Source organism: Cebidichthys violaceus, unplaced genomic scaffold, assembly GCF_023349555.1.
Source record: "Cebidichthys violaceus isolate CVI_PGR_0920_01 unplaced genomic scaffold, fCebVio1.0.p SCAF_22, whole genome shotgun sequence".
In the NCBI taxonomy this organism is placed as follows: domain Eukaryota; kingdom Metazoa; phylum Chordata; class Actinopteri; order Perciformes; family Stichaeidae; genus Cebidichthys; species Cebidichthys violaceus.
This window is the reverse complement of record NW_027176395.1, coordinates 7,939,936-7,965,353: the sequence shown is the minus strand read 5'-3', so window position 1 is coordinate 7,965,353 and position 25,418 is coordinate 7,939,936. Positions and strand designations below refer to the sequence as shown.

The window sequence follows — 25,418 nt, the reverse complement described above, 5'->3', positions numbered from 1 at the left end:
GAAGGTAAAGTCAGGCAATCACTTCATCCTCTGAGGACCATAAATGTACTTGTCATAGCAATCCATCCAATGGTGGGGATATCTCACTCTGGGCCAAAGCAGTGAAAGTGTCCAAGAGACTGACATTGCAATCTTTAGCGCCACACCGCTAGCATGACCAAAAAAAACAAACCACTCACTGCTGTGAGCTCAGTGGCTGCATGGAAAGGGACAGAAAGCAACTCTCTGATGTCTTTCATGTGTTTTGAAGAAACTGCATCGCTCTAGTTGAAATCGATGTATGTGCAACTCACACCGCAAGCCAAAGCCTCGAAGGGAGAACTATGTCAACTTGTATGACTTTACAGGAACACATTGATGCCCCTGTGTTCCTCGTCAGTCAGGTAGGTCAGGTACACAGATGCAGGTAAAGAACAGCAGCACGTGTGTCTACGCTTGATTTGGCAACTGAGCTTGAAAACGATGTCAGTGCCTTTAATAATACACCACAATAAGAAACATCTACGCGTGGACATTGACGAATAATAAATATCACTATTAATAGATTACCCATTTTGCATGTATTTAATAGCACCACCTTCAGACAGGTCACAGATTAAACACAATGTCCCTGCACTTAGAGTATAATGCGCGTTATTGAGCAGTGAGCCCATCCTTTGTTGTAATTATTTTCATTCCATCAAGGAGCAATTGGACAGATATAAAAACAATGTCCTGCAAATACATAGAACAAGCCATGAGTGTCAGTCCATTATGTGTGACTCTGTCAACAGTGAGGTTCCTTGTGTCCACAGGTCTCTTCACACAGCTGAAGTCTGCTCTCTGTTGGCCGTTCCCGCGTCATTCCCGCTCTCGTCTCCACGGTCACTGATGGAGGGAAACCCGACCCTCTGCTCAATCCATTGTGCGATGCTGAGCAGCTTCTTGTCCTGGAGGGCGGGGCCTATTAGCTGTAACCCAATGGGAAGGCCCCGGCTTGATAAAGCAGTTGGAACAGAAACAGCGGGCAGACCTGGGGCAAAGTAAAAAATGGAGTTGAAGGAAAGTTCAGGAAAAAGGTAATGATTAGGATCTCAAGGTTAATTAGGAGAGTGATATCAGGCAAAAAAAGTTAAACTGAATGTAAACACGCTCCTTTAAAGTACACTTCTGTCTGAGCTGAAATGAGGACCAGGATTTAAGATTATCTTTGCCATCAGAGAATAACAAAGCAAAAAAAGAGAACACACTCATTTCTTCTTTTCATTTCATTTTGTGATCCAATGAGCCTTTTCTAAAGGATGCAAATTAAGAAGCACTGACTAAACTGAAGTAGTTGTGGTTGAAAGGTTTTTGGTGTGTGTGTGTGTGTGTGTGTGTGTGTGTGTGTGTGTGTGTGTGTGTGTGTGTGTGTGTGTGTGTGTATTCATGCATGCAGAATATACAGTTGTGGTCAAAAGTTTACATACACTTGTAAAGAACATAATGTCATGGCTCTCTTGAGTTTCCAGTTATTTCTACAACTCTGATTTTTCTCTGATAGAGTGATTGGAAGAGATACTTCTTTGTCACAAAAAACATTCATGAAGTTTGGTTCTTTCATGACTTTATTATGGGTTAACAGAAAAAGTGATCAAATTTGCTGGGTCAAAAATATACATACAGCAACATGAATTAGCAATTTTGGTGACTTAGAAAGTTGTGTCAATGAAATGAGCTTCATAGCATGGCCTCTTAACTTCTTGTGAGTGATTATGAGTGACTACAACTGGTGACTTCTCTGAGGCCATTTAAATAGGGCTCATTGGATACAAACGCCCACAAACGCTACAATGGGAAAGTCAAAGGAGCTCAGCATGGATCTGAAAAAGCGAATCATTGACTTGAACAAGTCAGGAAAGTCACTTGGAGCCATTTCAAAGCAGCTGCAGGTCCCAAGAGCAACAGTGCAAACAATTGTTTGTAAGTATAAAGTGCATGGCACTGTTTTGTCACTGCCACGATCAGGAAGAAAACGCAAGCTATCACCTGCTGCTGAGAGAAAATTGGTCAGGAGGGTGAAGAGTCAACCGAGAACCACCAAAAAGCAGATCTGCCAAGAATTAGAAGCTGCTGGAACACAGGTGTCAGTGTCCACAGTCAAGCGTGTTTTGCATCTCCATGGACTGAGAGGCTGCCGTGCAAGAAGGAAGCCCTTGCTCCAAAAGCGACACCTTAAGGCTCGACTGAAGTTTGCTGCTGATCACATGGACAAAGATAAGACCTTCTGGAGGAAAGTTCTGTGGTCAGACGAAACAAAAATCGAGCTGTTTGGCCACAATGCCCAGCAATATGTTTGGAGGAGAAAAGGTGAGGCCTTTAACCCCAAGAACACCATGCCTACCGTCAAGCACAGTGGTGGTAGTATTATGCTGTGGGGCTGTTTTGCTGCCAATGGAACTGGTGCTTTACAGAGAGTAAATGGGATAATGAAGAAGGAGGATTACCTTCAAATTCTTCAAGATAACCTAAAATCATCAGCCCGAAGGTTGGGTCTTGGGCGCAGTTGGGTGTTCCAACAGGACAATGACCCCAAACACACATCAAAAGTGGTAATGGAATGGCTAAATCAGGCTAGAATTAGGGTTTTAGAATGGCCTTCCCAAAGTCCTGACTTAAATCCCATTGAGAACATGTGGACAATGCTGAAGAAACAAGTCCATGTCAGAAAGCCATCAAATTTAACTGAACTGCACCAATTCTGTCAAGAGGAGTGGTCAAAGATTCAACGAGAAGCTTGCCAGAAGCTTGTGGATGGCTACCAAAAGAGCCTAATTGAAGTGAAAATGGCCAAGGGACATGTAACCAAATATTAGCACTGCTGTATGTATATTTTTGACCCAGCAGATTTGATCACTTTTTCTGTTAACCCATAATAAAGTCATGAAAGAACCAAACTTCATGAATGTTTTTTGTGACAAAGAAGTATCTGTTCCAATCACTCTATCAGAGAAAAATCAGAGTTGTAGAAATAACGGGGAAACTCAAGAAAGCCATGACATTATGTTCTTTACAAGTGTATGTAAACTTTTGACCACAACTGTACATATAGGTTCCTGAATCCTCCCACACTTCCGATGCCATACATGAACAGTTCTGCCTAAAGGCCACCTCTCCCTTTTCTTCTCTCTGTACCTGCCATGTTGACAGGCTGGGTGAAGACATCTTCCTGCGCGCTGCGCGTCCTGTTGTCTTCTTGTGTGAAGTCAGAGTAACAGGCCGCGTCAGCCAGGGTGGTGGGCGTCAGCAGCACGTCGACGCCCGAGCCGAACACTCGTTTGAAATCTTCTGTGATCAGCCGGCGCACTCTCTGAGCCTTCACAAAATAGTGCTCGTAGTTCCTGCCGAAAAATGAGGGCGGGGATGCAGAGAGTACATTTTTTGTGTGTTGAAAAAATTACAGCTCCGCCGGACAATTTTTATTCTCTCATACATTCAATGAAAAACAATTTGGCAAGTGACCAAAAGTGCTCATAAAAAAGGTGAAAACGATACAGTGGCACACTGTCGGCTCCACGCTGGTGTGTAGTTAATGAAATGAATCAGAAGGGTGCAAGCAGCTTCGATCTGTCGTCTTACTGTTTGAGCAGGAAGTAGTTCCCAGACAGTATCCTCCCTCGCACTACGTCGTTGAAGCCCTCGTGGCGGCTCGAGGTGTACATGGCCTCCGTCGAGCTGTTCACCTCGCTACGATGGCCTGACAGAAGAGAGACGGGAATCAATGGCGTTTGCCCTTTTCAGATTTTCTACTGTTAAAAAAAAATAAAAAATCCCTGTGTGATCTATGTGGCATCCTACATGTGAAATGCTCCACGCTGCACCCTTAACGTGTTCTGCACTGGTTTCGTACCGTATTCTAGGCCATCAAAGCGGGCCATGTTAGATGCCACCTCCGCGTGGCACAGGACGTGGTAGCACACAATGGAGTGCTGGGTGTGGGGGAGGGATACCTGCTTCACCCGCGCCCCCGCCCTCTCAAACATGTCAGCAACACGACTCCATTGCACTAACGTCTCCTCAGACAGCCCTGGGGCATGGTACTCCTGACATACATTAAGACACAGGAAAGAAGAGGAAATCACTGCATTTGTGTTCACAGAGATAAATATACATAGATGTTTTTATCAGAACCATCTGTATGTACATAAACCCTTCAAATAATTTGACTTGGTGACATATGGTGATAAAAATCAATAACAAAAGCATCAAAACACTAACAGTTCCTTCTCCAGTCAAATTGAGGATTGTTAATATCTCTCATTCAGCTAAAATAATGATATGTTTCTCACATTGTTTTTGACTTCCTCAAACATTTGTATGTATATACAATACAAGTCTGTTCGGCATCATAAGTTTTGTTCTCCAATAGCTTGAGGATTGCAGTAATCTTCGAGCGTTTCCTATTTACAACAAAACTTAAGTTACTAACAGCTTACATGCAAGTAAAAAAAACGAGATTTGTATATTACAGAACCAAACAGGTGCTGAGATAATACAGAAAAGATGATTTTATCGAGGAGCTATACTCACCTTTGGGATGCCTACACAGATGTTCTTGACATTAAAGTGTTTGGGTAGCTCTGTCAGCGATGAGGGAGCAGGAGTTGTTGTTGTTGAGTCTCTCATATCCTGGCCTTGGAGGACACCTGTGTGACAGGTTAGTACCATTGTTAGCACTACTAGTGGTCAAAACTCTGCAGGGTCCCTTTAATATCCGTATTCCATGTGGCTCAATGATGACGCTCAACATTTGTTTCCTACCTAACACGATGGCTGCATCGCTGACACTGCGGGTCATAATGCCGGGGACGTCCATGGAGTTGACCAGGGGGATGAGACCATGTCTGGACAACAGACCATAAGTGGGCTTCAGGGCCACAACACCACACAGTGCTCCAGGGTTACGGGTCGAACCACCTGTGTCTGAACCCAAAGCCCTGCCAAGTAATTATCAGAACAGCACATTTCGATTTTATCAACGCCATTTTTTATAAAATATTTCCTTTTGTGTTTCTTTGTAACAGTTTTCCGGCACCAGTGAATGTGTTCCCCTCACAGGTAGCTGGTGAGCGAGGCCACAGAGGCAGCACTTCCTCCTGAACTTCCTCCGGTGACAACCCAGTTGGAGTCGGGCGCTGCCCCTGTCCTCTCTCTGTAGGGAGCAGCATAGCTCCAGGGGTTTCTCACTGGGCCGAAAACCCCATCAGTACTGCCCGCACTGCGAGACAAATACATAAATAAGACGATGACAACCAGTAATCTAAAAAAAAAAAGTCTTTCTGTAAACATCCATAACAGTATCAACAAGCAATTTATTAAATAAACGGGGATTTGTGACCAGCTGTTACTGTTATTATTCTGACATTGATAACGATGGCCTTACCCCATAGCAAACTCATCCATGTTGGCCTTCCCCATGAGGACAGCCCCTTGGTCAAAAAGCTTCTGGACCACTGTAGCATTGTAGGGTGGGGTGTAGTCTGTAGCACAAGTAACGGTAGGTTATCATTGGAATATATAAGACACAGTAACTTTCACTGAGGTTCAAGCAGACCTTTAAGCATCCTGGAAGCACATGTGGTCTTGATATTTTCTGTGCAGAAGTTGTCCTTGACTGCAAAGGGGATTCCATCCAGAGGACCTTTGGGGGCACCTGAAGGCAAAAAAAACGAGATCAGTAACACCTGTGACTCTGTAACACAGAATGTGTAGACATACAGGCTCAGGCGTCCACACCTCGCAGCAGTCTGGCTTCTGCCTCTCGAGCCTGCTTCAGGGCCAGCTCCTCCGTCACAGTGATGTAAGCGTTAAGATGCTGCGTTTTTTTGATGCGGTTCAGACACTTCCTACAAAGTTCCGTCGGGGAGATTCTTCCCTCCCTGAGCGCCGCAGACACCTGGAGAACGATGACGAAATACCAGTGGGGTCTCTCGGTTATTCAGTTACTCAATAGACCCTTTTCACAGCAGACATTTTGACTTGTTATAGCAGGAAAAGCATAGATGCAAGTGATAACATGAACAATGTCTCTGTTCTATTCAAATGTCCCTGTAAACAGTGACAGTGAGTCAGCAACAACACCAGGACCCTGAAAGTAGCACACTATTGCTTTTTTTAACCTTAAAATGTCCTATATCTGGAGTTAAATATCATTTTCAAGTATTCTATTTGAGTTTATATATTTCACGCTACTTTATACTTCAATATATATATAGATATATATATATATATCTATATATATAGATATATATATATATATCTATATATATATATATATATATATATATCTATATATATATATATATATATATCTATATATATATATATATATATATATATATATATATATATATATATATATACTATCATTACCACTTGATATCAGAAGTTAATATTAGTACTTTTAGGTCATTTATTTGACCGTTTGAATCGCAAATAAGTCATCAGTCATATTCCAATAATATATGAATCATAAATATATGGGCTCATTCTGCAAATCCTGACACCGGTAGGCTACATTCATCTGCTAGTACTTTGTACTTTTACTTAAGGTTAAATAAACCTAGTGCTACTTATGAGTAAAACACATCTCTTTACTTCTTAACTACTCAATAACTAGGAGAGACATTTAAGTTGTGTCATTGTTTTGTTTCTGAAACAGACAGGATTTTGCTTTTTAACGGGACAACTTAAGTGCACGAGCATATTTCAATAGAAGCTTTATAAAGCAGCTTAGTTAAGCAGTGACATTAACGTTAGCTGTCTTGGTTAGCTAATGTTATATATTATACGACATACATACAACTGTGTTATACAATTTCTCCCACTATGCAGACAGCACAAAAACCAGATAGAACGTTTTGAAACTGTTGCCAGACAATATGTTTTAGCTATCTATGTTTTAGTTAGGGAGCAAAAGTATCAGAAAATCGATATTATTTCACCTCAGTTAGTTATGAATTGACAGTACAAACACGTCGGGAACGCGGAGTGAATACACAAAACAAACACGGATAACTGCGCTCAAAGAACACGCAAACAGTCGTACTAACCTCCCTTATCGTCAGGCTGAGCATAATTAAAGAAATTCTGTGACAACCTCTCAAATTAACAACAACCTCTGCACGGTGTGCGGCACCAGCGGGCCGCCATGTTTGTTTCGATAAACATCGTCTAACACCGCCTTTTGTGATTGGACGGCCGTTGAGAAACTCGCGCTCTGATTGGTGGAAAGGCTGAGCGGCTGTCAAAAGACTCCAGTCGTGGAAATGGAACATTAAGGGAGAGGACGTTGAATTGAAATTACCATTAACTTTGGATTTACAGCATTTATCGAAATGGCAAGTTAGACATGTTTACGTAGGAACAAAATGTTTAAAGTCAGAATGTAGTCGTGGCTTATAGAGAACGTCAATGTACTGTTATCTTGCATAGTGGCCGTGCAAGTAGAAGTATTTATGCCTGTAACAGGGACTGCTAATTTACAGTTCCACCATTTGTCCTGACAGTATTTAAGCTTTAAAGAGTTGAAAGATGAGTTATTTGAGACACTTCGTGTCCAGCAGGTGCTTGTTTCACCACAGTAAATTACCACGCGTGAACACATCGGCTTGCTGGCATGGGAGTCAGACCAGACTGTTCAGTACTACCAAAAGCAGCATGACTGTAATGCCTGCCTGGGTCATCGATAAATATGGAAGCAATGAAGCATTGCGGTTCACTAGAAATGCCAGTTTCCCTGTCATCAACTACCCCAATGAGGTCATTGTCAGAGTGCATTCAGCAGGACTGAACCCGCTTGACGTCAGCATGAGAGGTGAGTGACAAGCCTGTGTGCATGCTTACAGTGGCATCAGAGAGCGAATACAATGGCAATACATTCAACAAATAGAACCACATCTGACACGTGACTGCATATCCAAGTTTAAGAATAGATATATGTTTTTTTCTTTTTGTGAGCAAAATACATCCTCTGCAGTGAGGCTGCAGAGGACCAGACTGACGTTTGCTGTGGTTATATGTAACTTAAAATGAATCATACAGCCTGTCAGTCTTCCACCACAGATGTGGTGTGGGGGTGGGTAGAGAACGGAAAACAAGCAGTGATAGTTTTTGAGGTCACTGGAGTGGAAATTTAAGTTTCACAAGCAGGATTGCACTTTGAGCATTGCATATCGGATTGTTCTTTTTGAACTATGAACACAACAACGTGAAGTTTGTCTTATCTGAGCTCTGTCTTCTTTGCCAAGGCAACTTTTTAAAAGCAACCCTCCATTAGCTACCCAACATATACCAATGACTTCTATAGTTTTGCAGAAGAATGGATGATATTAGATTCAAAATAAGTTCTTGATCCTCAGGTGACTGTTTTGTTGAAGTCATACAACGACTTCCAGATAGTGCCTGTTCTCACAAGTTTCATCTGAAACATTGTCCAAGCAGGCGTTGACTGCCAGACCCACATCCTGCCTCCTCAACTCCCTGACCAGATAGACTTTTTACAAGATTTCTGAATGATGGATACAATTACTGTGTTGCTTAGTGCCAGTTTGGAGACTGCCACTAACTCGTATCTTACAGTATGAACCGGTCTGTCGGCATTCTTCTTAAAAGGCCCTACCGATCTAACAGCAATATTTTTTGGAACCATTTGAATCTGACTTCACTGAAACTGAAACTGCACTTACTAAAACACCTTGAACCTAAGGAATATAGATTTCACTTTTTTTCCAACATTCTACAGATCAAACAAGTTCAGATGATTTGAGAAAATAATCAGCCGATTAAATAATCATTAGTTGCAGTTACTTGATTTGAATGTAGATTTGAACACCATTGACCACCGTCTACACTAAAACCAACAGGAGAATTACTTTGATGTCCGGAATCTTCTTTCTGTCTTTCTTGGTTAGTCTATTTAACAGCAACCCCCCCCCCCCCCCCCCCCCAAAAAAAAAAAAAACCCAAACATGTTTCTCTTGTGGTGTCGTCACAGCAAATGACCTCAAAATGATCTGCAATCTGAGGCTCTCTCCTCGTCAGGTGGCTACGGCGCCGCGACCATGTCTATGAAGAGAGACCCTCTGAATATCAAGCAGTCGGGCAGCGAGTTCCCTCTCATCTTGGGGAGAGATGCGTCTGGGGTCATCATGGAGTGCGGCCTGGATGTGAAGCACTTCAGAGAGAAGGATGAGGTAAACGACGCAAAATAGTAGGTGTGCTCAGGTAACCGCTTTGTTATGCAGAACAACTTGTCCCTGCACACAGTGAGTCATGTGTGCCTAAAGTGTGAAGTATGATTTGATGGCACTGTGGACGAGCTGTAACAGTGTGGGAGTGTTTTTCCCCCTGGGCTGACATGAGGCTCTCTGTAACACCGACATGAACATCGTGGCCACGGTGTATCCGAGCACCGCGACCGACCTGGCTCATCCGTTCCCGGGCCACAGTGTACTCTCTCTGTCACGGTGATCCTTCCACCGGGATTACGCACCGTCACCTCCACCCGGTTTAGAGAACTGTGACGCCGTGTCTTTTCCCACATCTCAGTGTCATCAAGCTGTGAGATGCTGTTGAGTCTTATTAAACCAATGTGGCAAACTGACTCAACTTTTGTTTTTAGCTGGGTTTTTTTTTTATTGATAATATATTAAAGAAGCAGATCGCATTGTAGAGCTGCAACTAGTCAGTGTATTGAGTAATTGATTGACAAAAGCTAATTGGAAATTTACTGAAATTTGTTTAATTAAAGTAAGAAAAAAAAAATCTTTATCCATTTTTTTTTTTCAAGCAAAAATGCCATTATTTAATGGTTTTAATCTGTATAGTTGGTAACGGGTGGTTTAACATGGACAGACATGACATAACTTACACATAGTGAGACAAGCATCACCTTGAACAGAGGATAGGAGATGAGACAGTGCAGAAATGTTTGATGTCTCTGTAATTTGTTTGACAGACAGGAGGAGATAAAGTGTGTGTGCAATAAAAAAAAACCATACGTGACTACATTGATGTGATGTTCTCACTGTTTTCATTAGAAAATGGAACAAACGATTGCTTTGCTAACTGAGAAATTACTTGGCAGATTAATTGATAAGGAAACTGATGGTGTGACGCAGCCCTAATACAGACACATTTTATTGTTTTGAATGATTTTCAGCTCTTGTTGATTCTTTAGTTCATCCTCAACTACCCTCAAACACATCATGGTTCCTTTATGATTATTAGTCTTTTTCTTAACCATTTTTTCCTCATTAAGTCATATTTAGATTTCACTTTACAAGCTTCTGTTTAACACCTAGTTTTCACCTTGGATTTGGTTTGGATGGTACTTTAGTCTTAATGACCTGGATGTTTGTGTGAAGGCGAACTTTAAACAGATTTAGCTGCATGAGGTCATATTCACATACACCAGCACTAAAAATGGAGAACTAACTAACATAGAAATGTGGCCACAGAGCTGTTTGCGTCTGTGGTTGATGAGTGTTGCATTGCTGTGTGTCTCCATCAGGTGTGGGCGGCCATCCCACCGTGGAAGCAGGGCAGCTTGGCTGAATTTGTGGTGCTGAGTGCAAACGAGGTATTGTTGGTTAATGATGTTGTTGAAGTTTGCCTCTTTCTCTGTAGAAGTTTATTTCATCAGCATCACTTCTGTGTGTTGAGTTTCCTTATCTGTTGATTATCTTTAGTTTTAGTCGTGCACTTGATCAGTTCCAACATCAGCATACACATTTTTTTTTTTACATACATCCAATTTTGGGTCACATTTTATGTATGTACCTGTGACGATGCAACATAAAGTTTGAAACATTTGTTAGAAAAGTACGTTGATGAAGTAGTTATTACTGTAATGGTATTTATTACATTTTTAAAAGGGCAACTAGTAATCTTTTACCTATTACATTTCAAAAGTAAATGTCCAACGCTGATTACAGATGTGTGTTGTGCTCAGGTGTCCCACAAACCAAAGTCACTGAGCCATGTAGAAGCAGCAGCCGTTCCCTATGTGGCAACCACTGCCTGGTCGGCACTGGTCAACACCGGTGGGCTCAGTAAGGACAACTGTGCCAAGAAGCGGTGAGGGGATGGATACACACACACACACACACACACACACACACACACACACACACACACACACACACACACACACACACACACACACACACACACACAATCAATCTCCACCTGCTGTTAATCCCCGTCCACCCCAAAGAAGCTCCCTGTCTTTGATCTAACCAATTATTCTGCTGGGCGCTCCCTCTAAGCTTAGCCCCCGTTAGCCTGCCTCCTGTAATGAGCCTGTGGGCGATGTGCTGCAGCTTTCTGGCAGCGGAACTTGACGCGCTAAAGCCCGCGGCGCATTTGAGACGAAACCCTAATGAGGGGAGCGTCTGTGCAGCAATGGTGGAGAAAAAAAGTCATCACATTTATATCATGCATGTCTGCTTTTTTTTTTGTCTTTCTCTTCCCCGCAGGATTTTGATCCTCGGAGGGTCCGGGGGAGTGGGAACATTTGCTATACAGGTAGGGGATGAAGAGGAGGATGATGCCAAGCTATATATTAACTGCATCAAGCTCAGAAGAGCCTGCTTTAGATACAAACGTGTAATCATACATGGATCATAAAATATACAGAGGTGTTATGAAAAGTCTGTTTGGACCATTTGGTTTCAGACTGTGCCTTACACTTTGCCTGTTGACCTGAATACTGTAGCTCCCATTACACAGACGTAACACTTGATCTCATTATCTATACATTCTGTGTGCTTCTCAAACAATTAGGTAACACTCCACAAATAACCCAAACGTATACGTGTTTTGTAGTCAGACATCAAATGATGCAACAACAAAACGGCTGATACTATCATTTGCGTCCAGATGCTGAAGGCTTGGGGAGCCCACGTAACCGTTACCTGCTCCCAGAATGCAGAGCGGTTTGTGAGGGGCCTGGGGGCGGACCACGTGGTGGACTACACCACCGGGCCTGTAGAGGAGCCGCTCAGGGCACTGGAGAAGTGAGAGGATCCCACACGCACGCAGTCGCTTTCTGTTCATGTTGGTGTTTAATTGGACTTGGTGTGTATGTATCAACGAAAAGCCCTTGTTGCCAAGGCAACCCAGTCCCTCTAGCTGTGGTCGGCTCATTAGTGTGGGAGTTCTTCAATTTTCTAACAAACTTAATCACACGCAGACTCAATCTCCCTCCCAATCACCAATTATTATCTCACCTACAAATCCTCCCTTTCATTTCCTGTGTCTTTAATGCCCAGTGACTCCACACGTATGTATCTTTGCTTGTGTCTCTTGTTTTCACAAACTCTACCCCTCTCCACCTCAAGATTTGACCTGATCCTGGATAACGTTGGGGGGGACACGGAGCGCTGGGCGCTGAATCTGCTTAAGCCTTGGTGTGGCGCCAAGTTTGTCACCCTTGTCACACCGTTCCTCCAGAACACCGACAGGCTGGGCATTGCTGACGGCATGATGCAGACTGCTGCCACGGTGGCCACCAAAGCCCTCAAGGTAATTATGACGGAATAACACAGACCCCCCCTCTACACCTTGCATTGCAATACGTTTCGTATCTAGATATGAATATCTTTGACCCGATTACATTTACACCTGATATTATGTGTCTCAGTTTCCACATTGAGGTTCGATCGCTCTGTCCAGCTCAAACAAGCGAAAGTCACATCCTCCTCCACCCATTCGCTCAGCCACTGCTGCATAAATGGCTTGGTTGCGATACGAATCATTTCGCTTGTATACTTTCGTCGGACCAAACTGAATTCCGACCCCTGGTCTCAACTCCATCGTGTATCGAATATCAATTTTGACAAGCATGACTACCTCACTGGTTTGAAGCGATTGCGTTGTCGCACGTAATTGTTGTAGGTGTGTTAAAAAATGCAATTGCATTTACACTCCAGAGGTCCAGAGGTGTTCTGATCGATCAGATAACAATCTTTCCATCAAAATTTAATTTTGGGTTGAAATTTTGCACGCTTCTATCACCAGTCTCGGTCTAAAAAATGACCCTGCCTAAACATTGCAACATCATCGGATGATTCGGTTTGGCTAGGCTGTGTTTATGTACACTACATGGCCAAATGTATGTGGAGTTCCAAACAAAGTGTGTGATGAGAGCAAATAACACCCATATGTGCTGAACATCAGCATTAATCTGCTGCTGTAACAGCCTCCGTTCCTCCAGGAAGGCTTTCCACAAGATTTGAAACCTGGCTTCAAGGTGTGTGCTTAGCTAGGTCGCAGTCGGCATTCCAGTTCATCCCAGAGGTGTTGGATGAGGTTGAGGTCAGGTCTCCGTGCAGTCAAGTTTTTCCCAACTGCAAGACTATTTCTTGATGGGGTTTGTTTGTGTACGTGGTAATTGTTGTGGTGTAACCTGGGCCCCGTTCCTCATACATGGCTAACTGAGTTAGCCGGATCATTTTCAGGATAAGATTACATAAATCAGGCTTTTCGGTTCCACGAAGCAAGTTTGGCAAAATCACCTCTGGTTCTGCCGAGTTAAGCCGATGCGGAAGTGTCTTAAAACTTGCATTCTCTCTACTGACCAGCAGAGGGTGACTCCTCCGATTGCAAAAATAAATTAAATTGTATGGAAGTCTATGAGAAAAGACAGCATGATGTTTATTTCGTAAATTATGGTCCATTTAGAGTCAAATAGACCATGAAGCAGAGTATGGTTTAGGCCCGGCTTACTGTGATTGACAGGTCGCTGCCAGAGACGTATACGCCGTCTCTATGTCACTCTTCCGCATTCCAAATATGGTAACTTCTGTTCATTGGTTGCAAAAAAAACATGGCAACGGCGAAATCGTCGAATTCGAGGCTTCCAAACGGCAGAACACAAACCAATGGGTGACGCACGATGACTACGTCCACTTCTTATATACAGTCCATGGATGAGACAGGGAGGGGCCTTCTCCAAACTATTGCCACTAAGTTGGAAGTTGCCTAAAATATGTTTCTTTGTTTGTAGCATTAAGATTTCCTTTAACTGGCACTAAGGGGCCTCGACCAAACAATAAAAACAGCCCCAAACCAACCTCTTTTACATATTTGAGTTGCAATATTCAACCGTGCAAAGAGCACTCGGTTTTACAGCTGAAAAATTAGCGTGTTAATGAACAAGTGGGTAGATAAGATCCAAAACAGCCAGTCGTGATTAGCGAGTCACACAGTCCAGAAGTCTGGCTTGCATCGAGAAGAACTGTGTGAAGCGGCTCCTTCAAGAAGGAACCGCTCATCAATACCACAGGCTGTAAGATATCTTTCCAGTCACCATGGCTACAGTGTTTCTCAGTCTCCGTCGCCAGTGTGGTGACCTATAACTTCATTAATGCATGTGCAGAACATTAATAGTGTGTTATGCCCCCCCCCCCCCCCTCCCCTTCACTCCCGGAGCTCAGTACATCCGGGGTAAGTGGCATCCTGTCAGCGTGCGCGATGCGGTGAGCTTCATGCAGAGCAAAGCTTGCATACAGTGCACTTGTGGCTAGTGTGTGTGTGTGTGTGTGTCACATCTGTGCATTATCGTCACCACTTCTTTCCACTTAAGTCCTAACCACACAATCCACACTTTAAACTGACTCAAGCATGTGACGCCATTCTTCGGCGAGTCAAAACACCTCTACTTCCTTAAACCTAAAAGCCAAATTCAGGTCCCTTTTTTTTTTTTTTAGTCGAGGTCATTCAGGGATATGTTTTACATGGTTAATCTGGAGAATAAGTGTGTGTATTATAGATGTGCAAGTATCCAGAAGTTCTAAAGGAAAGTTCTGTGGATGGAACACACATTTACTGTTAAGTGCACACAAGAGATTAGAGCATGATGCAACTTATTTCCATTCCATTAAGTAACAAGGAAACTTTACACGTTTCTACCTGAAACAGGATGTGAGGCGGAAGTACCGTGTGGGGAACTTCAGTTGTTCCAAAGTGTTCAAAAGTTTCAAAAGGCTTGGCTCGTACTATTTGGCTGGCCCATATTCTGTACTCCCAGATATGAGTTCTAGCCACAGTGACACGGGTAATGGAAACAGGATCCTGGTTTTAGTTTTTCAAGAGAAAAAAAGATGGCAGAAGGACAAAGCTAATGTCTAGTGGGTGAACATAGTATGGAGTACTTTCTCTAAGCTAAGATAACTGAATATAAATGCAGAATCAGTGGGCAGCCAGACAAGATTTTAGTATCGGAAGCATTCAAGTAGTATTGACCAATCGTGTTTGAGCGGGCTTCGGGTGCATGCAGGTAAGCCATCCGCATGAAGAGCAAAATAGGTGGAATGCGTTCTCAGAAGCATCGGCTATCGTCTGATGTTATTTAGCTTTTTATCGGTTTAAATTTTGCTTGTAAACTGGCTTCTTGTGAAACAGTCTGATCGTACTCATCGCCAACTCTATTCTTGCGCCTCAAGTTGCTAATCGGGTTGTAAACACTGACCGGCGCACAGCGGAGGAAGTCTTGGCTTGGATATCTGATAGTAACACCAGAACTCCCAAAATATTGTTTGTTGTCCCCTGAGGCTAAATCGTCATCAGACCGATAGCCGATAGTGGGTTGAGACTGAGAATATTGGACTTAACTAATATTAGCTAACATTTGCCCCATGACAACTTTATGAGGTGATAATACGTGTTGTGTTTTGCCACTATACCAAAGTACAACCTCACAGAGCCGATGTACGTTTTTGAATTACTCATGAACTCGAAACATAAGACAAGTAGCGTGGATAGAGGATTGTAGCGGGCCGGGACAGCCCCAGAGAAACTTGCCCTTTTACTTTTTTTTTTCTTGCCAAAAGAAGAGCCATGTGACTATCTTCAACACAAGGGGAGTGTGTGTTGCTTTCCACACAATACCATTGCAATACCCTTTTCCCCCTTCCGCTGCATGTGTAACCAGTTAGTGTTACGCCTTAACGCTGCCTTAGAAACGCCACGTGGACCACACTCTCCCTCTTGAACTTGAACTCCCTAAATAGACTTGTGAAGGGGCTCAGCTGATCACAAAATGTAATATATAAGTAAGACTAGGAGTGAATTTGCAGCTGCATTGTCTCATTAGCACCCACACTATACCCCCCATCAGAACTACAATCTGTGAGCGATTATTCAGACTGACGCAGCAGAGGTGTATTTTTCCAGTTGCTGATGCATTTTTTCAGTGCTGATGACTCGCTGACACGCCACTGGTTGGAGAGAAGTAGATCACAGAGCTGATATGGAAACACCGCAGAATAAAAACAAGTAAAAAAGAATGGGAGAGGGATGTACCTTGTGGGTTTATAGATAGGAAGTAGTGTGCACCTCCAGGATTCACACCTCCTGGTTTGCTCACATGCACACACAGTACACCGTGTGCTCTGTTAGGAAAATTATAAATTGTTCTGATGTGAGGGTCCTGGGACAGAGGATGTCGCATGTGTGCAGATTGTAAAGCCCTCTGAGGCAAATGTGTGATTTGTGATTTTGGGCTGTACAAAATCAATTGAATTGAAAAACCAGAGCACCGACAGCTGGCTTGGTTGTCACAGTGTCCTCGGTTCTGAATAAGCCCCGAAGGAAACACGTTAAGGAACTCCTTTTATATCAAAAGTCCATACACACATGGGGGCAAACGCAACAAAAGACAGAGTCAACTCATTTCTGCTTTTGTCATGAGCTTCAGGAAATCCTACCCAGCTGTTAAAGGCTTAAAGGAAAGTAGGCTGCATCTCCACCCAGTCTCCTGGCACAGGATCCTTTACAACAGAAACTAACAAGTCATGTAGAATGCTGGGAAGTAGGAAGAGCATAAATAAGTGGTGAAAAGACAAAGTTTTGGATAAGCATATTTTACATGTCTCACAGTAACGTGATCCGTTCAACACGACTTTTCTTACAGCTTCAAACCTATAACGGCCAACGGTGAAGTGTCACAAGTTTTACTTAACCGCCATGTCTTTTTTTCCTTCTGTTTTCTTGTAGCACCTAGTCAAAGGAGTTCACTACCGCTGGGGTTTCTTTGCACCTAGCGGTCCTGCCTTGGATGAAGTAAGGGAGATGGTGGATGCAGGACAGGTACAGTACCAGATGTATTCTCTAAACTGTTCACCTCTAAACTGACACCAGTGTGTTTATCATCACATGCACATCAGGGGTTAAATTGGGCTCTTTTGGCTTAAAGCATCAGTTTCAGACACTGTGTCATGCCTTTACTTCAACTTTATTAAATAGCTGTGGCCATCATACAGCAGCAAGATCGATGCTTGCTTCTCCGGATTGAGAGACAGGCTGCTGTGTAATTTACCCACGTAGCACAGCAGAGTTAACGGCGTTATTTAAATCTTCTGTTGTGGCATTGTGATCTCACAGTAGTCCCCATTAACCATATGTTTGCACAGCAAACAGCTGTTGAACATGGATTCCACATTCTTCCAGTGAAAACATGAGGAACAAATCGGCAAAAGATATGTCTATTGATTAGCATTATTAAAGCATATAATTCACCCACATTACCAATAAATAAGGAACGTAAAAATTTTAATGTTCTCGCTTCTCTCGTGTGGTACACCCAACCCCCAATCCTCATTGGGCAAGGGCTTTCCCTCATCGTTAATGCCATGTTAGCCTGGGGAGCGCATTACACTCTCATAAAAAAAACAACCGACATGTTCTGCAATGACATGACGGTTATTTGGCATTTAATGACTTTTAGAAATGCATGGGTCACAAAAGTACCAGGCCTATCTGTGGATAATGAATATAGTCTATTAGATTTCATTAATGCATTTGGCACTTGAACAAATACTGTGGTGTGACATATTACATTGTGATATAGCATGCAGTTAAACTGGGGATTATCACTCTATGCAGATAACACGCCTCTATCTATTTTATTACGATTCTCACTTGAGCATGCTCCTTCACAAACATGCCTTTAGTTCATTTTTATCATGTGAAAACAGTTTCCTCACTGATATTGAAATACACAATAGCTGAGAAACAGGGCTCGTTTGACCTCTGCCTCCTTCTGTGCTCTCTATCAGATTCGGGCTGTGGTGGAGGAGACTTTCAGCTTTTCCCAGGTTCCTCAGGCCTTCGAGAAGATGGAGAAAGGTCACGCTCGCGGAAAGACCGTGGTGCAGATCAGCAAAGGAGGAGATGACTTATAGCACTGACTGTTGGAGACTCGTGAAAGTGAATTAAACTCATTTGAATGCTAGGTTTTTGCTTATTGTATCTACAGTTGCAAACTAGGTACAAGAACAAAGTTATTGATTGTTATTGGTATGGGTTTTGTAGCTACAAATGTGTGTGTAAGATGCTGTTGTATGCTTTTGAATATTTGGTATTTTTTTACTGGCTTAAAAAATAATATATGATGAAAGTTAAGTGGTAATTTAGGCACTGTCAGTGGTTTTTTTTAAAGAGCGATTAGTAAAGTTTGACCATGTAAAATATGAGTATTCCCACAGACACAGTTGCCAGTTTATTAGGTACACCTATCTTAAACGAATTAATTCTAATAAAATAGCCCTGCAATAAATCCTACACTCAGGAAGGTTATCATTTTTTGTTGAAACTGTTTTAGAGACGTGTTGATTCAACTGTATGGTCATTCTAGTGTTACTCTTTCATACAGTATATCTGCATACAACTCAGTGGCGGCTGGTGACTCAAAACTTAGGAAGATGGTATGAAAACGAACCCACTGAGTCGTGTTATTGTATGCCACTGGAGTCAGTGGGAGATTACACAAGAACAGGAGGTTCAGTGAGGTGAGAAGATGAGACACACTACTCACCAAAAAGATCTGAAAAACAAGTCTATTCTCCTACTATGGTATTTTGTGTGGCATATACTATACCTTGACCTTTTTATGGCTTTCTATATTATTACATTTTTATGATACTATGATATTTTGTATGACTGAAATTCGTTTTAATGGATATTTTATGACATTTTTAAAGCATACTTAACCATTTTTTATGACTTAAGGCATTCTATATCATTTTGTAACATTTGATGGAATTCTATACTTTTTTATACTATACTTTTATTATGAACATTTTACGATGTTCTATAATACTAACAGATTGTTATGACATTTTATGACAAACTATACTTTGACTTTTTTCATGAAATTTTGTATGACTGTCATGAAATTTTGATGGCATACCAACTTACAGAAACGATAACCAACATTTCGATCAGTAGAACATTTTGCTTTACTTGTATTTTTCACTGTGAGTTTGAGCCAGGTGAAACGCAGTGTTGGGGCTACTCAAAGGGGGGCGCTATCGAGCCAATTTGTCACACCGCAGCTCGACAACCATAGACGGCTATTTTCATCACGACTGCCTTGCGTGCCAACTTTGTCGGTGCTCGGACCCTCCTGATAGTTTGGAGTAAGATCTGGTTTAGAAAGTTCCTGGTTTGCGTTACCATAGAAACGAGGAACTCTGGGGGCTCGTAGAAAGTGTGAAAACTAGAAACGTTAAACAAAGACAGCAAGAAGATCCAAGTTCACTGGAGTCTGATCGCTCTCTGAAGATCTTCCAAGACAACAAAGGGTAATGAACTCAAAGAGCATCCGTGAGAGCGGTGGGATGGAGAGGGCAGCCAGCTGTCATGTGAGCCGCTCTGTGGCCCAAGAGGTCGACATCCAGAGGCTTCGCCGGGAGAACGAGGAGCATGACAAGATGATCGAGCAGCGCCACCAGGTACGAGAACTCCCAACTTTACTTCTCACGGTGTAACGGCTAGCAGTTAAGTTAACTCACTTTACTCAAGTCATGTTACTTCACAATGAGCGCATGTGCCTCAATTTAAAGAAGTTGATCTAAAAGTGTCCCCTTCCGTTTAAAAGACGTCTATGCCCACCGTTGAAAAGACGTTCAAAATTGGTTCAAAGGTGAAAGTTTTTTCGCCGACTATTTACAGACGTTGATTAAACGTTCAGTTTAGACCAGATTTCAACGGGATTTGCAATACTACAATTGTTTGTCCTCTACATTGTGCTAATAATAGTATATCTTAATTTTAGAGGCTTACTAATAAACCACATCCACATTTATCAGTTGAAAGCCAATACTGTAAATCCCGGTGAAATCTGGTCTAAACGTGAACGTTTACTCAACGTCTAAATAGTCGAGGAAAAAAAACGTTCACTTTTGAACCAATTTTAAACGTCTTTTCCACGTTTACTTAAACGTCGAAATGCTAACAGTTCAATATGTAGTAATTAAATACTTAATCATAGTAACACAACAGTTTCCACTTACAGGACAAAGAAGACCAAGTGACACAGGCAACAATTCATTTTTATTTATTAAGCAACAATATAAATATCAAACAATGTTCTTTGTATACAACCATAATCTCCCGTTCCTTCTTTAAATGTCGTTGTCAAAGCCACAGAGGAGCCGGTTTAAAAAAAATCTGCCATATTTTCAAGGTGGACGTCTGTAAATAAAACAAATATTAGAAAAACATTCACTTTTAGACCAGTTTTGAACGTCTTTTCACCGGAGACCATAGTCGTCTTTTCAACGTAAATATGCTGATTTGGATATTACACAGTATAATACTTTATATTGTTTGTATATTGCTATATGCCAAACAACAATGTTTTGACGTCTTCTTATTTGTACATTACTTTGTTTTACTCACGTCCTCCATATTTAAACAGAGTACAGCCCCACTTGCTATCCGTCGTGTATTTCACATGTGAAATGTCCTAAAAACTCTACAGCGCTACAGCGACAGTCCATAAAGAGTCTCCAACATTAACTAGCACACGTTTATGTTTATTGTTCATCCATGCTGCTGCCGCTACAAGCTAACATGCTAACGCTACAAGCTAGCAGCCTCGCCCGCATGGTGAGCATAACATGACACAAATGGTGCATATTTCGGTTTGCTATATTGGAGTATACAAAGTATGTCGTTAGCGTGAAGCCTCACGTTCATTCTGTCAGCTCGTTCACTTCGGTCCCGTGCAGAGTTTCCAGACACATGTTTAAAAGTTTGAGAAGATCTGCGCATGCGTGTTCCAGCAGTAAACACACGTATTTTACGTGAACATACAGACAGAATGTGCTCTGCTCTCATTACGATGTACTGGGAGCTTCTTGTTGACAGCACAGTCTTTAGATACATATTGATGACGTTTTATATGAAACATTAAATGTGTTGAAATCACGTCTTCCTGTAGACCAGATTTCACCAGCCAGCATAATATGACTTTGGAGAAATACGTTAAAAGTAACCAATATCAACCTACAACTGAACAAACCATAAATATTTTAAAACAAATTGGTGTTTTGTGACACGTTGATATTGTAACCGCAATTTAGCCGGTATTATGTGTGTTTTTATGTAGACATTGAAGAGTCTCAGACAGCGCAAAGAAGAGTTGCATGCGCTGACAGAAAACGCAGAAAGTACACACACACTGTGATAACTTTCTGAAGGTACAGTAGAGGACAATTTCACACACAACTGCTGTATATGACTATATGTCCAGGGACATGCGGTCAGGGGAGGCAGGTGATGCAGAGCCTCATCATGAAAAGTAAAAAACAAATAATGATAAAATAGAAATGTATATTTCTGTACTGATCTGTGCTATAACTGTAATTTCTGTATGATTCCAATCATTTCAAGCATTTTTATAATGAAAATCTCTGAATTAGCGCATGTCCTGTTCAAACAGAGAGAAGACAGTGAGGTGAGGCAGCGACGAGCTGTGCTTCACCTCAGATTGCGCAATCCCTCACTAACTGGGTTGAGCGCGTGCCTTTTGCTTTCTCATTGTTTGTCACCACTGTAATATTTGTAGACACTTTTATTATATGTCCTTTCTTTCCATAGAATAAGTAGTGTATTTCACGTCTGTGTAGAACATATTTAGTGTTGCTGATCTGACAGAAACCGCAGTGAAAAAGCAACAGAGGGGCAAACAGCCTCAAAAAAGAGGGCGTACGAGAGCCCACGGGTCGGGTTTATGCTTGTTCTGTCATTGCTCTTCTTCTACACTTCTCTTCTTCTACACTTCTCTTCTTCTTCTTATATTTTGCTTTGACCACAAGAATGTAAGATTATATATCCAAGCTTAAAAATGTCTCAAAAAACAAGGAAATATGACCAAATCAACAGTAATTCAACGTCGGACTGGTAAAGTAACCTTTTATGTTTGTTGTTCTCTTTATACATCCATGGTTGTTACACAGATTATCGCGGAATCTCACGATTTTCGCGGGTGGTGCCCGCGAGCACTCCGCTTCTGAAACGCTTCCGGTGGGGCAGATCGCGGTGCACACGCTCCCGGTGGAATCAAATATGTACCTTACCTATGTGTGTGTAAAGAATGCTGATTGATATGAAAAACAACCAGTAGTCAATGTGCAAGCTGCAAATTGAATGGTGATTTAAGCTTCTTCCCTCACTCCCCCAAATAAAAAAAGTTTTTTTTTTTTCAATTTGAATTACATGGTATGCACACTATGGTCTTATTGTCTTGTCTGTGTTTCCAGAGTTGATATAAAAACGTGTTTCCGTTAGGGTACTGCAACTAGCAGTTAAGTTAACTCACTGTTAGTTACTCAAATCATAACATTATCTCACACTGAGCTTGTGTGCCTCACTTTAAAAAAGTTGATCTATCCTTAGAGGACAAAAGCGTCCCCTTCCTAAAACTGTTCTGAAATACTATATTAGTTTACACTTCAGTCCTGATCGTAACCAACATTGTTTGAAGAGAAGCCTCTATTATTTATTTGTGTATAAGGGCAGCTTGTTATGTCACATGACTGAGAACATGAAGTCCCACCCCTAGTGGTTACAAAGGGATGTGTTTGTCCTTGAGGGTCTGAGTGTCTCTATTTTAGCTACTCAGTTTATTATACATATATTATGTGTGTTTTTATGTAGAAATTGAAGAGTCTCAGACAGCGCAAAGATGAGTTGCAGGCGCTGATAAAGAAAACACAGAAAGTACAAGCACACTGTGATAACTTTCTGAAGGTACAGTAGAGGACAATTTCACACACGACTGCTGTATATGACTGTAGAGGGATGTAATGGATTTCAATTTCATGGCTGGAACTGGACAGCAAACAGCAAAACTAAGTCCCTCTATCTCCTTCCCTGCAGGTAGAAGAGGCTGATCAACTTGTTGAGGAAGCAGAGAAGGAGAGGAAAGAGGGCCTTCAACTGGACGCAGAGCTAGAGAAGCTAAAGCTGGTGCGTGCCGAGGTGATGGAGAAGAAACAGGAGCAAGAGCGTCAGATACAACAACACACTGTATATACAGACATCATGGAGCAGGCGTGCAGGATGAGTAGGGTACTAATTAATAGTCTATCATCAAAAGATCCACTTATTTAAACAGAGGTTCCTCAAAGTTTTAAGATTGTACCACTATGTAACAAGCCACATTTTAAAACGTGACGGTGAATCTCAGATCAATGCAGCTAAATTGGTAACGTTTCTCATTTAGTTAGAAGTGACGCAAGAAGTGTTAAGTCATGGTGGTAAGCCTCCCGAAACCTTGATGGCCTCAACAGTGGGCATGAACACTAAACATTAAATAGATAGCATTGCTATGTGAAATAACACATCTGGCCAGGTCTCCTTACAGGTCTTATTTTAGAAAAGTGAAATCATTTCTATGGTGTGTGCAGAGGTGGTCATGGATTTTTTTTTTAGTATGAAGTTGGATTTTTGAGCTGCACCTTTAACGTGTGTGTGTGTTTTACAGTTTAATAACGGGCAGGAGCTCGCAGATTATATACATAATCTTCTCCACATTCGAGACAATTGCCAGAAGAAGGAGAAAATGGCGTACGAGCAGGTCGACCAGCTGAGGGAATCACTGCTGACACTGGAGGACAATGATCGTCTGCAGCGGCTGCAGAAGAACCTACGGCTGACCCGGCTCCAAACCGAGTTAGAGGAGACGCGCGCTGCAGCGAACCACTGGGTATCGGACATGACACTGATTCAAAGTCTGGCATCAGAGCGTACACCAAATCAGATGTTGCCTACATATGCAGCTACCATCTTGTGTGAAATGCAGTTGTCCCTGTCTTCACAGGAAACCAAGTGGAACGACATTCAGGAAACAGCTGCAAAGAAAACAATCTTGCTGGGACAGATTAAGATGGCGACCCTTAGCCTCTATGAAATGAGAAGTGGCGGGGTAGAAGGAGACGAAGCTGAGGTAGAAGGAGACGAAGCTGTGGATAAGAATGACACAGTGAAACAGCTTGATAAGGTGTGTACCCTGACAGAGCAGAGATGGTTATGAGCAGCAGAGAGACAGAAAACAAACAAGTGACGGTTTTCTACTGTTTCCTCTTCAGGTCATGATGTTCATGCAGGACCATGAGGACATACTTAAGCAATATTAAACTGCCCCACAGAAGCATGGTGGAAAGGAAAAAGACAAGCCGAAGTCCCCAAAAAGAAGAAGCAAAAAGGACAAATGAATAATCTAGTAGTTGTTCTAATGTAAAACTTGAAAACAATGAACTTAAATAAACTTAAGACACTGAAGTAATCAACAACTTGTATTCATTTAGCTCTTCTTTGTTGTTAACATGGCTTGATTATAAGTCATGAAATAGTCCTGATAGTGGTAACTATATATTTGAGGGTGACTTTTTAAAATTAGATAAATACTGTATATCTAGTAATATCAGATAACTTGTACTGTTGGTGGTTCAATACCCAGCTCCTCTTGGTCACATGACAAATTAATGACAATGATCAAGAAGAAATCTATATATTAAATGTTGATCACAAAAAAATTTGAAAGTGCTGCAGTACTTTATAATCTGTTCTTCACAAAAATAGTAAATAGCTACTAGTTTAAAACATGAAGTACTTTATTAAAAACTCACATACTGACACACATACTAATGATATTTGCTCAACAGGCTCCTCCTCCTCCCTTTCATAATCCATTCCATTCAACTCCAGGTCGGCCTGAGACAGGTGATGGTGTAGAGGTGTGAGAGGATGAGAAGGAGTGAGAGGTGGATGGAATGAGTAGTGAATATATTCAAAAAAAGTCAACTTAAACATAGACAGGCCCCAGTTTTAGGCCTACGTGGTCATTTCATAGATATTGAGCAGCTGTAAAGGCTTGAATGCCTTGTTGATTAAAAAACAATGAAATAGGTCATCTGAAGGCCTCTGTCCTGGATTTCAAACCAGAGACAGCTAGAAGGCGATGTGTGAGCTCGACTGAGATGTAGTTTCTCACTATGAACACTGGAGTGCAGTATTGAGCCTACTGCTGACGGTCACACCTCACTGCAGTCAACTCCTCCAGTCAAAAACAATCGCTACAGCAACTACTAACACTTCTGGTGGTA

General features: G+C 41.9%; 3 protein-coding genes across 6 annotated transcripts; 2 read left to right on the top strand and 1 right to left on the bottom strand.

Moving 5' to 3' along the window:
* Positions 1–458: 458 nt before the first annotated feature.
* Positions 459–7,160, bottom strand: qrsl1 (glutaminyl-tRNA amidotransferase subunit QRSL1). 2 transcript variants are annotated; one of them, XM_068718048.1, is made up of 11 exons: positions 7,071–7,160; positions 5,755–5,914; positions 5,573–5,671; positions 5,402–5,498; positions 5,075–5,236; positions 4,780–4,955; positions 4,549–4,664; positions 3,869–4,061; positions 3,598–3,715; positions 3,154–3,359; positions 459–1,012 (listed from the first exon to the last, which is right to left on the bottom strand). In XM_068718048.1, the coding sequence occupies exons 1-11, from the start codon at positions 7,092–7,094 to the stop codon at positions 801–803; spliced, it is 1,563 nt and encodes a 520-aa protein (XP_068574149.1). In that variant the 5' UTR covers positions 7,095–7,160; the 3' UTR covers positions 459–800. The 2 variants fall into 2 exon arrangements, with proteins under 2 accessions (XP_068574149.1, XP_068574150.1); XM_068718049.1 differs by having other exon boundaries at positions 4,780–4,862.
* Positions 7,161–7,283: 123 nt separating this feature from the next.
* On the top strand, positions 7,284–18,585 carry rtn4ip1 (reticulon 4 interacting protein 1). The gene is made up of 9 exons (XM_068717722.1): positions 7,284–7,834; positions 9,061–9,212; positions 10,532–10,600; positions 10,973–11,097; positions 11,499–11,547; positions 11,902–12,038; positions 12,363–12,546; positions 17,020–17,112; positions 18,081–18,585. Exons 1-9 carry the CDS (start codon positions 7,552–7,554, stop codon positions 18,204–18,206), a joined length of 1,218 nt encoding a protein of 405 aa, XP_068573823.1. The 5' UTR covers positions 7,284–7,551; the 3' UTR covers positions 18,207–18,585.
* A 784-nt stretch (positions 18,586–19,369) lies between these two features.
* Positions 19,370–24,533, top strand: LOC137877832 (coiled-coil domain-containing protein 42 like-2-like). 3 transcript variants are annotated; one of them, XM_068717984.1, is made up of 6 exons: positions 19,370–19,757; positions 22,969–23,061; positions 23,191–23,292; positions 23,798–24,019; positions 24,134–24,313; positions 24,402–24,533. In XM_068717984.1, the coding sequence occupies exons 1-6, from the start codon at positions 19,611–19,613 to the stop codon at positions 24,447–24,449; spliced, it is 792 nt and encodes a 263-aa protein (XP_068574085.1). In that variant the 5' UTR covers positions 19,370–19,610; the 3' UTR covers positions 24,450–24,533. The 3 variants fall into 3 exon arrangements, with proteins under 3 accessions (XP_068574085.1, XP_068574084.1, XP_068574086.1); XM_068717983.1 differs by having other exon boundaries at positions 23,191–23,382; XM_068717985.1 differs by lacking the exon at positions 22,969–23,061 and having other exon boundaries at positions 23,191–23,280.
* Positions 24,534–25,418: the final 885 nt, after the last annotated feature.